General features: G+C 35.9%; 1 protein-coding gene across 1 annotated transcript in view; it reads right to left on the bottom strand.

Moving 5' to 3' along the window:
* LOC101040685 (phospholipid scramblase 2) overlaps positions 1-15977 on the bottom strand; it is a 38410-nt gene that overhangs the window by 18695 nt on the left and 3738 nt on the right. The window contains exons 2-6 of the mRNA XM_074405909.1: positions 12554-12789; positions 10811-10853; positions 9613-9833; positions 8368-8532; positions 3641-3802 (exon numbers count right to left, since the gene is read on the bottom strand). Of these exons, the coding sequence (XP_074262010.1) occupies positions 3641-3802; positions 8368-8532; positions 9613-9833; positions 10811-10853; positions 12554-12724 (762 nt within the window). The 5' untranslated portion in view covers positions 12725-12789. The remainder of the gene's footprint in view (positions 1-3640; positions 3803-8367; positions 8533-9612; positions 9834-10810; positions 10854-12553; positions 12790-15977) is intronic.

The raw sequence follows: 15977 nt of genomic DNA, 5'->3' as shown, positions 1-15977 counted from the left end.
TTTTTTTCTCTTGCTTTTAGTAACCTTTCTTTATCATTAACATTTGGGAGTTTGAGTATTAAATGCCTTAAGGTAGTTTTCTTTGGATTAAATATGATTGGAGCTCTATAACCTTCCTGTATTTAAATATTTATATATTTCTATAGGTGTGGAAAGTTCTCTGTTAATATCCCCTTGAATAAACTTTCTACCCTTGTCTCTTTCTCTACCTCCTCTTTAGGACAAATAACTCTTAGATTTGCCCTTTTGAGGCTATTTTCTGATTTGAGCTTTTAGGCAAGCTTCATTGATTTTTATTTGTATTTTTTGGCTCCTCTGACTGTATTTTAAAATATCCTGTCTTCAAGCCCACTGATTCATTCTTCTGCTCCATCAGCTCTACTGTTTAGAGATTCTGATGCATTCTTCAATACATCAATTGCATTATTCAACTCCAGAATTTCTGCTTGATTCTTTTTAGCTATTTCAATCTATTTGTTAAAGTTATCTGATAGGATTCAGAATTTCTCCTCTATGTTAACTTATATTTTGTTGAGTGTCCTCAAAGCAACTATTAGGAATTTACGGTCCCTAAGTTCACATATCTGTGTCTCTCTGTGACTGGCCCCTGGTGCCTTATTTAGTTCATTTGGTGAGGTCATGTTTTCCTGGACGGTCTTGATGTTTGTGGATGTTAATTTGTGTTTGGGTATTGATGAGTTAGGTGTTTATTGCAGTCTTTGCATTCTGGGCTTGTTTGTACCTGTCCTTCTTGGGAAGGCTTTCTAGGCATTCAAAAGGACTTGGGTGTTTGATCTAAGTTTTTCATTACTGCAGCCATATATACTTTAGTGGATACCCCAAGCCCAGTAATTCTGTGGCTCTTAGAGACTCACAGAGGTAATCCCTTGGCAGTATTAAGATCCAGAAGCAATATCTGCAATAACAGGCAGACTCTCGTTCTCTTCCCTGACTTTCCCCCAACAAAGGTAGTTTTTCTGTGCTGAGCTGCCTAGATCTGGGGGGAAGAGTGACACAAAAACACCTGTGACCACCACCACTGGAACTTCATTGAGTCAGACTCAAAGCTAGCACAGCACTAGTTCTTGTCTAAGTTCTGCAGTGACCACTACCTGGCTACTACCTATGTTTACTCAAGTACCAAGAGCTCTACTATTGGCAAGTATCAAATCCAGTCAGGCTTGTATCCTTCCTTTCAGGGCATCAAGTTCCCCCTAGTCCTGGGTAGGTCCAGAGATGCTGTCTAGGAGCCTTGGCCTGGAGTTGGGAACCTTGGGGATCTACTTGGTGCTTGATTCTGTGGCTGAGCTAGAACCCAAGTTGCAATGTAAAATTCTTCCCATTCTTTCCTCCCATTTTCTTAAGAAAAAGTGTCTTTCCCCTTGCCCACCACCACCCCAGACCCACAGTGCACACTGTGTAGCTACCACTGATGTTAAGTACTAGGTAGCTAGCACTGACGTTCAATCAAGGCCCAAGAGCTCTTTAGTCAGCTTGTGGTAAACTGTGCCAGTCCTGAATACCTCCCTTCATGGCAGTGGGCTCCCCTCTGGTCCAGCATAGGTCCATAAATGCCATCCAGGAGCCACAGCCTGGAATCATGGACTCTAGAGGCCACTTGGTATTCTCTCCCACTGTGGCCAGGCTGGTATACAAGCTGCAATGCAAAATCTTCTCTCCTCTTCCCTTTCCTTTCCTCAAGTAGGAGAGTTATCGCCCCATATCCACCACAGCTGGGAATGTGATGGGCACACCTGAAGCAAGCATATCTCAGAGTCTTCCCTAATGCCCATGGCAAGTACTACCTTGCTACCAATAAGACAGATATTAGGACCCAATTGTTCTTTAGTCAGCAGGTGATAAATCCTAGCAGGACTGGGTCCTTCCCTTCAAGGCAAGGAGTTCCCTTCTGATCTGCAGCATATTTAGAAACATTACCTGGGTGCTATGGTTGTAATAGGGCCCTCAGGACTCTGTTTATTGTCCTATTCTACTGTAGGTGAGTGGTGCCCTATTCTTCTGTAGTTGAATGGTATTTAAGTTGCAAGAAAAAGACCTCTTTACTGTCTCCTCCCCTCTCTTCATACAGAGGGAGGGAGTCTCTACTGGAGGGGCTAGCTGTGCTGCCTGGAATTGGGGGAGGGGTAATGCAAGCACTCCTTTGGCTGCCCTGGCTGATGTCTCACTAGGTTGCATGTACCATAAATCTAGTGGTTCCAGGTCCAGCACAGCACAACACCGGGACTTGCCTTGGAATTGTGGTTCTTGTGGCTTAGAGTGCCTTTCAAGTTTATTTAGAATCACAGAGCACTTTAGTTCATGGTAGCAAGGTTTGCCAAAACTCAGGTTGTGAATGCTGGGATGGCCAATGCCCCTCTGGCTAAGGCTAATTTAAATGCTGTCTCCCTGGGTGCCATGCCTCATGTTACTTTCTACTATGACAGGGAAGCACAGAGTTCCAATGCAAAGTCCCACAATCACTGTGTTCTCCCTCCTCCAACATACAGATTCTCTCTCCACCAGGTATCCACTGCCAGGTACGAAAGAGGAGGGGGTTAGGCAATTTAAGACTGTTTTTCCTACCCTCCTCAGTGCCTCCTTTCTTAATATAATCTTTAAACCAGGTACAATGATCATGTGACTGATTTTTAGTTCTTAGGAAATTGCTTTTTGTTATGTGGACAGTTGTTCAATTTAGAGTGGCAATAATTCCAAGAGCCATCTTCTTCGGCCTCCCCTGTTTAATCTTTATTCTGTTATTTTCATTGCCACTTATTTGTTGAAAGAGCTGGGTCCTTTTTGCCGTACATTATCTGTTAAGGTTTTCTGATTACATCACCAAGCTCATGTTTAAGATATCTGGCATCTCAAACTTTGATTACATATCAGAATCATCTGGGAGCTTTAAACAGCTTGAAGACTTTGTCCTAACTCCAGAGAATTTGGTTTAATAAATTTGGATGCAATCTGGATGTGAGGAGTTTGAAAGTTACCCAGGTGTTTCTAGTGTGTAGCTAAGGTTGAAGAGCATTACAGTACTCTGTTTCTATAAACCTCAACTTCGGCTGCATATTCATATCAGCTGGGGCACTATACACATTTCTGACTCTGAACTTCTTGTTTAGTTGAAGTGGGGAATGGCCTGATACTTGAGAGTTTTGTAAAAGTTTCTAGATAATTCTAAAGAGACATTCAGAATCACTGCTTTACCCTATGTATTTCCTATAAACTGATAGGTCGAGGCTTGATCGAATGTATACTCTTACTGTACTTTATAATCGCATGTTAGATGTCTTAATTTAATGAGTCAGGATGAAACTTCTGTGTTTCACTGAGTTTTATACCATGTAAGACTAGCTTTACATTTTTCTCCTAATAACATATTTGATTTTTTAATAACCTTCCCTCAAACCAGAAGTTCTCCTTAGAATATAAAGTTATTCTCTTGCCATTTCAAAGTATGTAGACTCTTCAGACATAAACTAATCACCTATAAAATTCCAGAGCTGGGATTAAATAGGAACATTTTATAAAACCTTTACATTTTAAATGGTAATCTTAAAATGTATAATTTATTGAATTATTTCAGAATGCTCCTAGAGAAGCCATCTGTAACCAAGATTAGCAGGAGCAGACTTACAATGAGGAAACAGGCACCAATCAGCACGGCTTTCATTTTAACATCAAGGTTTCTAGGGAAATAGATCCCAAAGTTGTCAGCATCTGTAAATGCCTCTCTTAAAATCCCAGTCCAGTGCTTAGAAATCCTGCCAACCACAATTTGTTCATCAAGAGATGTAATCTAAATTGCAAAAAAGAAAAAAAAAAACTTAAACATTTCTAGGAAACTTGTAGCAAAAGTACTTTTAAAGTTAGAGTAAAATAAAGCAATTATTATATTACATTTATGCATCATACATAATTATGAACATATAATTAATATGTGATGTTAGATACATATAGGGTCCTAAATATTCATAGTTATATATGGTTCTGTTGTATAGAAAACTTATATAAAAGTAGTTTTACTAAAATTTTAACCATTTTCTATTTTATATTAAGATAGATATAAATATACGTCTTAATTATTTCAGTTGACCAAAAACAAAATTTAAGCTGAAAATGATATAAATTTGAAAAGTTTCTTTGATATAATTTCTAGAAGCCATCAGGAGGAATTAAACGAAACTCCTATTAGACTTCTGCTTTTTAGAGAAGCACAGAGAGTGTACACAGCTGAATATTTAAATATGAAGAGAGGCCTCACTACTACCCACTGTCAGTAGGAAAACATAAAATGCTAAGAACCTACAAAAAAAGACTAACAGTTTTGAGTGAAGAAAAGCAACTGGTAAGTAACTTGATGGGATGCCTCAAGCCAAGGGTGTGGGCAAGACCAGGTAACTAGTTGGGTGTGAAGAATAAAAAAAGCATAGGTAGAAAAGATCTCCAATGTAAAACTTTTCTATTTTTGTAAAAAAAAAAAATTGTAAAAATTCTGCCGAAGATAGCTGAGGGTCATCATAAAGAGTTGAAAGCAGTGTGCTCAGACAAAAACACCTAGCCAGGTGTGCAGGTAGTGGCTGAATGTAGCTAACATTCACCAAAGTACATGTAAGAGTTATGTCAACCCAAGTCAGGAATGTCATTTCAAATTTGAACACAGGTTCAGAAATATAAATAATGACCTACATATACAGGTCACATTTGTCAGCAACACCTTTTGAATCCATTGCCTCCAGCTGTAACCAGCTAGATAAATGTGAGGAAACTAAAAACAGTTGATTCATTTTGAGTGTTGGTGAGTAGGATCTTTTAAAAAAGTGAAATAAATGTCTAACATAAAACTGTGATTGCTATGCATTACTCTTCATCAAATATTTATTACATTTTCCCTCCCATTGTAACCTTAAGCATTTTCCTCTTTCTTCATAATTAGGCTCTGCCTTGTGGCATGTTTGACCTATGGAATATTAGCAGCTATAACATGGGCAGTGACCTTACATATGGGTAAGTGGTTTGGTCTGGCTCTTGGTCTTAGGTAAATAGTCACTAGAAAAGCATGGCCTAGCTACCCTCTGTTACACATATCCATAGTGAACACGTATCATCTAAGCATTTGAGACTAATAATGAAAACTTTATATTTTTGTTTAAAAATGTATTTGAATTTTAAAATATTTACAAAGTAAAAAATACTGAGGGTAACTTGCTAGCTACCATAAAACTATTACTAGATTTAACAAATATTTCTCCATCTTGATTGCTATAACAAGAAATTTAAAAATTCACCAAATTTATACAACTAGAAAATAAAATTTTAATGGAGGATTAGAAATATAAATAATGACCTACATATACAGGTCATTACAAAGTCCAGGTAATTTTTATGAAAAAGTTATAAAGTCTAGACAGTTTTAGCTAAATTCTGTATGACATTTTAAAAACAAAACAAAAAATACAGTAAAATTACTTCAACCTTAAGAAGTAACATGTTGGTATTTATAACATCGTAAGAAGTATACATTTAGGTTTTATTCCCTGTTTCCTGACACAGAATTTTTAAAACTCTCATAACTTTCTCAGTGATAGGGGTGATAGGAGAGTGTTTGTTTTGTTTTGTTTTGTTTTGTTTTGTTTTGTTTTGTTTTGTTTTGTTTTGTTTTGTTTGAGATGGAGTCTTGCTTTGTGCCAGGCTGAAGTCAGTGGTACAATATCGGCTCACTGCAACCTCTGCCTCATGGGCTCAAGCGATTCTCCTGCCTCAGCCTCCCGAGTAGCTGGGACTACAGGTGTGCACCACCATGCCCAACTAATTTTTGTATTTTTAGTAGAGACAGGGTTTACCATGTTAGCCAGGATGGTCTCAATCTCTTGACCTTGTCATACACCCACCTCAGCCCCCCAAAGTGCTGGGATTACAGGCCTGGCCTGAGTCTTATTTTAATATTTGGTCTTTGTCCCAGATTCCTGACACATAGCTTCAAAATCCTTAGAATCTTCTGGGCAATACATCTTTTGTTTACTAAACTGACTGGTGGTTGGAATTCCTGATATCTTTAGTATCAGGCTGGACACCAGAAAAACCAAGCAACGTTTAGAGGATTGAATCATTCAGTCCTTTCTCCATCCTTCAGAGGTGACAGTAAGGCTGCAGTTGGAGTTATTTACCAATAGCCAATGGCTTAAATCAATCATGCCTACATAATGAAAGTTCCTAAGAACTCTAAACAACAGGTTCAGAGACTTTCTGGATTGGTGAACTCACGTGCCATGAAGGTGGGTTACCCCAGTTCCACAGGGACAGATCCCATTTTGCTCAGGACCTTTCCAGAACTCATTCTGTATCTTTTATAGTAAACATAAATAAAGTGTGTTCCTTAATTTTGTAAATAGTTTTAAAAAATTGTCAAACCTGTGGAGAAGGTTGTGAGAACCCTGATTTATAGACAGTTGGTTAGGTGTACAGGAGGTCTTGCATTTGTGGTTGGAGTTTGAAATAGGGAACAGTTTTGTGGGACTTAACTTGTGGTGTCTGCATTAACTCCAGGTGAGTGAGTGTCAGAATTAAACTTGAATTGTAGGGAACCCAGTTGATGTCTGTAGAGAAGGAGAATTGGTTGATACGGGGAAAAAATAACTACACATTTGTTATCAGACGTATGAGTTTAAAAAAGAATTGTAGTGTATCATATTAGCATAAAATTTATAAATCTGTAAATTTAATACTAATAATTGGTAAAGATAGTCTAAAAAGAAAACTAAATGTTTATTTGCAATGTAAATGCAAAACATGCAAATAGGCCACTTGCACATAGAACCTAGTAAATACCAAAAGACTACATTAAGATAATGTGTAAGATACTAGAGCAGCTACATAATTCAAAACATATAATTTATGAATGGTTACTGAAAAGGTACTTTTAAATTACAAACTGAGCATTTGTATAAAATTTACTATATGCATTTTTTTTTTTTGCCTTCTCTAATCATATGACTATTAGTTACTCTTAGAATCTGGTATCTGTAGACATAGAGAACTGAAGAGCTGCTGAATGAAATATAATTTTTTAGTATTAAATATGAATGTTTCACAATTTTTTAGTGTTTTATTCATTTCGTAGGAATACATTATATTCCAATTATACTTTTATTAATATCATTTCTAGAAGAAGAAACAATCTTTCACTTGTCTGGATTTTTATGTGCATAAAAAGAGAGCTATTATTATACATGTCCCTACATAAGGTTCCTGTACATACGTATTACATGTTCCCATACCCACACACCCATATATACCCACATGCACATATGCATAGTATATATGCATATACTATATATAATCATATATTTTATATACATATATGTATCCCTTTAAAAAAGCATTTTAAAGTCTCTACAACACGTGTTTTCTTAGAGTTGCCCGTCTCTGTCATCAGATTATGAAGTTGAAAAAGGGAAGAATTCATTTTTATATAACTAAATTTTAATAGAGGAATTAAAAACTATATTATTAGAGAAGAAAGGATGCAAGAAAATGAAACTGGATAATGCAGAACCTTAGGAAGATATGGAGACACTGTCAGAGTTCCCACATCTAATCATATGTGAGGTAGCCCTTCTCAACTTTAGGATTATTTTTTCCTCATTCTGTGGAAATATGGGCCCAGTTTACCAAATTGTCTGTTTTTCTAAGAGAATCAGGAAATCAAGATTAAGTTATAAAACCTTCTGATAAACATTTGCAACTAAATAATTTGATTATAAGTCTAGGCTATCTGTTGGAGAACTGCTGTAATGAAATTCATGCAGGAATTAAATATAGAGATAAATTATGGTTTCCAATGACCTAATTTAATACAGGGTTAAAGAAGAGACCACAGAGAAGTACAATTGGGTAATACATATTACACTGACTTTCTCAAAACTATCTTTGCATAATTGGGCTTTTTGTAGGAACTCAAAGATGTCAGACCTTCTGGACATGGCCTGGAGCACTGGCAGGCTATATTTCAGATTAAGGAAGGATCCATATGCTTTGCCAATCAGACTTAGATGATTAAAGTTTTATTTATAATGGATAATATATAGTGTGACCACACAGAAACTAACATGCTTAAGTGTTAGATGATTTGCTTATTTTTATTTGACTACAGAGCTCTGCTTCTCTTTTTATCCATTTAGCATTATCAATACTGACCTTTAGACAGTAATAACCTCCACTCTGATCAAAGTTAAATGTATGGGAACATTATCTTGCTATTGAGACATCAGTACACAATACTAATTTAAGGCATTCATAAAATTCTGCAAAATTATATTCTTATATTAGGAAAGCAAATCCCATAAACATTATGACATCTCTTACCTCAAAATCAACATCTCCGCCACAACAGCTGCACATAATACACGGACCACTCATTTTTAGTACATCCTCTCCTTTCTGATTTTGAATTGTAAACTTTTTTAGATATGGGTACCAGGTCTGAGTAACATAACCTATTGGTACACCAGGAGGAGCTTGGATTTCTATCTACAAAAGTAAAAGAATATGCGTGACTGTAATAAATCATCATAAACCTATCTAATAATAGCTCTCATTTACTGACCATTTCATAATTGCCGGACATTGCAAGTAAGGACTTCCTAGGAATTTTTTAAAAGATCAAATAGTGTAATGCATGTTAATGTGATATTCAAATTATAAAGCATTTCCCATCAAACTCAGTTTTTCCTCATATTCTTATAAATATATAATTATACCTAACCTAAATGGTATGGAAAACAAACCAGTTCATTATAAGTAACTTCATTTATCCTCTCAAAATAAGTGCAGTATTAGACTTTAAATAACTACATGCCTTTATCTCTAATTGTATTATGTTCTCACAGCAACCTGTATGGAAGGCTAAGTTACCCAGGCAGATACGGTGTTGGGCCAATGGGATCCTGGAAATGACCAACTTTTCTATAACATCTCTGAACCCTAATGTCTTCCCTGAAATTCATAATCTCTAGGAGTAGGCTGCCATGTAATATGAAACAGAAAGATCTGGTCTCTACAGAGCTGAAGATACTCTCATTTAGGCTATCCCTATTGCAGATGACACAGATATATAAGTTATTACTGTGAAAAGGAGAAATGAAATACATAGGAGATAAAACTTTTTCCTAGGTTTGTCCCTTAGTAGGTTGGCCAAAATTATGAAATGCACACATCTGTTCTTTGCTTCATTCTTTTTGTCCCTATGATCCCAGAATGCTATTTTAGGATATTTTCAATGGTGCAACTCTGCTGGTTTTGACCATGTCTCTTACAATCATTTCTTAAAAAATTATCTGAAAAAGGTGCCTATCTGACCTTTCCTTGAATATCAAGAATTCTCATCTCTGACCATTGCTCAACCCCACAAGGCAGACTGCTGCAGGACATAAGGCTAACCATCCCCTGTTGTTTATTTGCCTTCCTTCTTATACAATTGATTTGGAAGCCCAAACATACAGCTGATGGAGCCATTTTCCTTTAAATCTCATCTGATTACACAGATTCAATGAAAGGATGGACATTCTTGCTGAACTACTTTACAAAAGGCTCTAGCAATTGCTCACATACCTCCTGAAGGCAGCAGGGGCAACAACAACTGCTACATCTTAGTGGTCTTTCCACAGTTATGACTTCTTGACCCAGATTATCAGTAATCCTCAAGGTAAAAGGTCTAGATGGCCCACAGCAATTTCGGCTACAGAAATGACTATCTTCTGCTGCAAAATAAATCCTCTGCCCAAAGCTGTTCTTGATTTCATACTTATTATTACTTTCAAAACGGAGTAGGACTATAAATGAAAATAAAATTAGTCACCTTTATGTTAAAATTATTGAAACTACCTTAAGATATTATAATACCTATCTAGTTTTAGATGATGCTCCAAGTATCATAGGAATAATGAAAAGCAATGCTATTTAGAGTTGATCAGGAAAACGTGTTTATCTGAACTCCCAAGAGAAACTGTGGGCAGGAACAATTTTCCAAAACACTCCCACCCAAATTCTAAAAGTTTACTCACTTGGAAATGTACAAGGTAACGAAAATATTGGATGTGGCTCTGTGCCATTCTCAAGGTGATAACAAATTGGAGAGAAAAGAGCTGAAATGCTAGAAGTCAGGTAAAGTGATTGAATCCATTAAAGTTATTTGTAGGAGAAGGGAGCAAAAGTAAATCTTGGCTATATTCCTTCTATGTTAAAGTTTATAACATTAGGGAAGATGCTTATCATAATAGTGCAGTCATCCCACCGTATCCATGGGAGATTGGTTCTAGGACTGCCTGTGAATACCAAAATCCTAGTCTGCTCAAATCCCTGATATAAAATGGCGTGGGGTTTGCATATAATTTATGAACCTCCTCCTGTATTATTTAAATCATCTCTAGATTACTTACAATACACAAAGACAAGGTAAAGGCTATGTAAAGAGTTTGTTATATTGAACTTTTTAGGAAATAGTGACAAGGAAAAAGAAGTCTGTAAATCCTCAGAACAGGTACACTTTCTAAAACTGTATTTTTGATCCTTGAGTGATTGAATTCACGCAGGTGGAACCCACAGATAGGAGGGGCCAATTGTATTTTACCATTTGACTTTTAATATTCAAAAACAGACTACTGATTTCACTACTGTGAAGACAGACATTCGTAAATAATCAGGTTTGCCATTCCACATCATTCAGAATGCTATATTTATAGTTTTTAATCTATCTTTATTTGCATAAACTTCTCTTTTTAGAAATATGAGAAATACAATTAATACATACCTTCCACAGGTTCAATTTGCTGATTAATCAGTATCGTATCTATCTATTATAGCAAAAAGAAAATTAAGTTGTAAGTCAAATGTTTTATAGAAAACCAATTAATATTCATATTTTATTAATACTGCATATGATCAGTTATCAACTATCATTATCAAATTTTAGTAAGAATTTGTTACTTTTTATTGTAAAACTAAAGTTAACATAGTTTTAATTAAAAATGCTATATGTTTATTGAAAGCATTCACTATGAATGTTGTAAATTTAGGTAAAATAAACTAATATAGTGAAATCCTTATAAAAGAAAACAATGTTCTTTCTAAATGAGGCTTAAAAATATAAAGACATTATTTTATCAATTTAAGTAAGTTTTTTTCATAAGTCTCAGTTATTCATTTTATGTCTACTTCATATAATCATTTTGCAGTAAGTAGTAATTTCTTCTATATATGTTTTGAGACTGATTTTAAAAAACTCTGTAGGGCATTTCTTGGAGAAATATCAACTACTAAACATTCTTACAATATTCACTGTGCAAGTACATTGTGGAAAATTAAGTTATAGAGAGTACAAGAGATATAATTCATTTACAGAAAACTCATTGATTATCATAGAAATATTTGTTTATAGATTAGAGATACAAAACTATACATTTCTATTTTACCAACCTGATCTCTAAGACAAAACAAATTATTAAATCTCACTTTGCTGAGGTAAGCTATTATGTAGTACAGCAAAACTCAGGACTTTTTTTTTTTCCTCATTGGTGACATTTGTAAAATTGGGTCTTCCAAAGGAAAAAAGCATGAAAAAATGTAATTTTACCAATTGTAAGAAAAAGATGAGTCAAATTCCACACAAAAATATGAAGTAATTTTTGGTACTACTTACTAAAACTTAACTCTAAACTTTACTACATCTCTTTTAAATGTCAAGAAAATTAGTCAATATTGGAATTAAAAAGCACAGAATCCAGAATCAAGGTATCAGCCCCAGTTCATTAGGTTTTTAATCCAGAGAAGTTATAAAACTGCTCTGCACCTCTGTTTCCTCTTGTGTAAGGTGGTGAAAATTATAGCACTTGTACATCGTAGAGATTCTGTAAGGATTAAGTGAAGTAATATATGTATTATGCTTATAATAAAACCTAGAAAATGTGCTTAATAAATGTTTACTTTGGATTATTATCACATTATATTCAAGATCATAGAAAAGAATTACCTGTGACATTCTTTTTTTTTTTTTTTTTTGAGGTGGAGTTTCGCTCTTGTTACCCAGGCTGGAGTGCAATGGCGCGATCTCGGCTCACCGCAACCTCCGCCTCCTGGGTTCAGGCAATTCTCCTGCCTCAGCCTCCTGAGTAGCTGGGATTACAGGCATGAGCCACCATGCCCAGCTAATTTTTTGTATTTTTTAGTAGAGACGGGGTTTCACCATGTTGACCAGGATGGTCTCGATCTCTTGACCTCGTGATCCACCCGCCTCGGCCTCCCAAAGTGCTGGGATGACAGGCTTGAGCCACCGCGCCCGGCACCTGTGACATTCTTATTTTTATTTTAAAATGAACCGAACCCAAAAAAACTAGTGATTTGTTGACAGAATGTATTGTTTACCATTTCTGACTTTAATTAATAAAGAGTAAATAAATAAGTAATTATTTAAACTATAATTACTATGGTTAGTAAACTGGAAACAAGAGTTGTTGTTTTTTTTTTTTTCCTGAGTATTTTATGTATTTGAAATTACCTGACTTAAGTATTCCAATCCAGGTGGACCGTTTAATAGTGGTGGTGGTGCTGGCATCCATGGTACCCTTGCAGGTCTACCTGGCTGATTTTGAACAGGAATGCCAGCTCGGTAAGCTGGTGAGACTAGGTAGCCATGCTGACGTCCTGGGTTGAAGGCCTGGGAGCCCATGTGGCCAGCCTGTTTCCCAGTGTGTCCAGCCTGGTGCTTAGGGCAGGCAATATGTCTGGGAGGTCCTGAAATAGGAGCAAGTAAAATAATTTGTAGCTGCACAGAAAAGTCATCAACCCTTTTTAGTATAACTCCAGCTATCTACCAACTGACCTCTCAGCTCAGAAGTCCTATATCTGTGAAGCTTGAGCTATATTTTTATCTTCAGATATGTTTCAATAAAATATCTGTGGTTTCACATTCACTTCTATTTTGAGGGTGGTTAACCGTGAATAGAGTCAGCCTACTGCTTTACCCTTACGATTTAAAACTCAAGTAGAAAATATGGTTTTATGCCTGATAAAGTGAAAGTAAATCCACCATGATCTAAAGTGACCTATATGAAGATTGTGGTATGCCTTCTTGGAAAAGAGAGATTGGAAATTGGAAATAATAATAATAATAATGGCTTTGTGTCAGCATTCCCAGAGCCAAAGCACCCTATGAAAAATTTTAATTGTGGAATTATAAAATTGACACATATTATTTGTACAGAAGTCAGTGGGGAGACGGGGATTGACCCCTCAAGGGATATTTGTCCAGGTCTGGACACATTTTTAGTTGTCGTAACTGGAAAAGAGACTGATATTGCCATCTTGTTGGTATAAGCCAGGGATGATGTTAAACATCCTAAAATGCTCAGAAAATCCTCCCAAAACAAATGATTATCCACTCTAAAATACTGCAGTCTTGAGAAATCCTAGCATAGAGGTAAAAGCATGCCATTCCTCCTAGTACCTTTCAGATGCTTGTCTGGGCCAACAGGTTACCAGGAGTTTTAATCTACAGTATGTTCTTCCCCTGTTTCCCTTGATATTTTTCTTAAAACGTCAATTAAGATATTGATGTCACAAAATTAAATTTCACAATTTATCACTCTGAGATCTTTAGATATATAATTTGTGAAAATTAAACAAAAGTAAAAACAAAACACGTTGAGAAAGAAAAGCAAAAGATTTAACAGATGAAAAATTCTAAAGTATGTATTTAGCAGAATAAAGAAATTTAATAAGTATAACCTTTATATTACATGTAATTGTACATTTCAATGACGCTTCATCAGCTTATTTGTATAGTCCACAGTGTAGTGATTCCATAGGAATAAAATATGATATCAAGGGACTATGTTCCTCAATATTTTAAATAAATACTTAATGCTACATAAAATTTAATACTCAGGATAGGCAATACATTTAATTGGAACACTGGTGACAAGCTCATATACTATTAAAAATAAGACTTAGCAGATTTAACCTAGTACTAATGCACTGTAAGTATAGTTTTTATAATTTATTCCTCCTACAATTAAGAAATATTTATAGATGATGCATGATGTGATTGGCTCTGTTGTGGAATCAGGGGATACAGCTCTCAAAAAGTCAATATGCTGTCAATGAGCTTATAGTCAACTTCTGGAAGAAATAATTTTTTATACAAGATTTCATATTGGTATGATGGGGAAAACACATGGGAGAAAGGGCAGAGGATAAGGAAGTTACTTTAGATGGGTATAATTTATGTTGAAATCAAAAAGGTAAGACGGGGAGAACTTAATGCAAAGTTTTGTAGAGAAACACTTCAGGAAGAAGGAAAAGCAAATGTAAAAACCTGATCTGGAAGGAATTTAGCATGTTCCTGAGAGAGAGGAGTCGTTAAGAGAGGAAGGGTACGCATGGCTGTCACCAGAGCAATAGGAAGAAGTTCATCTAGGGAGACCCTTGATAAGGAGTTTGGATTTTATCCCAAGTGTCATTGATAACTACTGGAGGAATTTAAGCAGAAGAGTGAGTTCCATGATCTCATAAATATCTTGCAAAGTTTTCAGGAGGGCCCAGTACTGGGATTTACAAGGGAAAACACAGCTACAAATAATATCCTTCCATAAGCTAAAAAAAATATGACACCCAAAGAACAAGTCAACAACAGATTTAGTATTACAGGGAGGAAATTAAATACTTAGTAAATTACTTATTTTATTGTTTATGGATTGAAATAATTCTGAAAAAGAAGACAATATTAATATGTTGTCTATACATTTGTAGGTCTAATACAACCACTGGAACAAGATATTCTAAAACAATACAGTCACATTAATGTGACATTCCTCCTTATTCACCTAGTAGAGCCTTATCTGGCCATTTAAATCCTTTGGGCTTGACCTCATTCCCCTTGCTGTTTTCACAGAGGGAATTTACTATTATTTTCTATGGAGCTAGGGCCTCATTATATTGCCCATGCTGGTCTCAAACTCCTGGACTCAAGTGATCCTCCTGTCTTGCTCTCCCAAAGTCTTGGAATTACAGGCATAAGCCACTGCTGGCTTTGGTAGGAATTTAGAAATTATTGCTCAGCCCACAATGGTGAACACTTCCTAAAAGCCGTTAGGAAGAGGGCCTAATCAGGAAGGAAGTCATGAAGAAATGCTTTGAGCTAAGACCCCAAAGGGTAATTGAGCTAAAAACATCAGCCTTCACAACCTGCACAATCTAAATGAAGTGTATGGTTCGATTCCCAGCCTCTGGGCTTGGGCTCCAAGAATGGTCCAGCCAAAGAGCAGGAAAGGTTAATAGTCAGATCACACTATTGCAATTATCTCAGAAAATTTCAGGTCCTGTGGACTTGTTATGCCAATCCTGACCAGCAAATTTGAGAAGTTCCAACACTACTCTGTTCATTCAGATATATATATATTTTTTTTTAATCAGAGAACCCACTCTCAGGAGTTCTCACAGCCATAGCACCTTGATTACCAAGTGAAACTTTGTACTTAGTATTTCTACAGATACATAAATGGGAGCAAATATTATACTTAGTAATTCTGCCTTCTGGTGCCTTGGCCCCATGCTAGTCTTTCCCACTACTATCCAGTCTACTTTCTCTATCTACTGTAGATTCCGGTGCCTTTCATGCCTATTTATTATAATGAACACATCAGGCAAAAATTTCATTACCCAATATTTTTATCTTGGACCCATGCATACTAATACAAACTTCCTTTCCACTTCCCAGGCCTGCTCCAGTGTTGGCTGCCCTTTTACCAACTCCTCCTACCATGAATTCCTAATTGGTAAATAAGTCAACTGATCCTTCCACATCCTCAACTAAAATCTAGAGTTCTCAAGAAGAAACCTCTTCCTTCCTTGCCATTTCAAAATTATTTTTTTTTACCAACTTTAAGCCCACATTTTCATAATCTAGTAAAACTCTTGAGAAT

Source organism: Saimiri boliviensis, chromosome 9 (assembly GCF_048565385.1).
Source record: "Saimiri boliviensis isolate mSaiBol1 chromosome 9, mSaiBol1.pri, whole genome shotgun sequence".
NCBI classification, from domain to species: domain Eukaryota; kingdom Metazoa; phylum Chordata; class Mammalia; order Primates; family Cebidae; genus Saimiri; species Saimiri boliviensis.
Note: the sequence above shows the minus strand (reverse complement) of the source record. Positions and strands in the feature narration are given on the sequence as shown.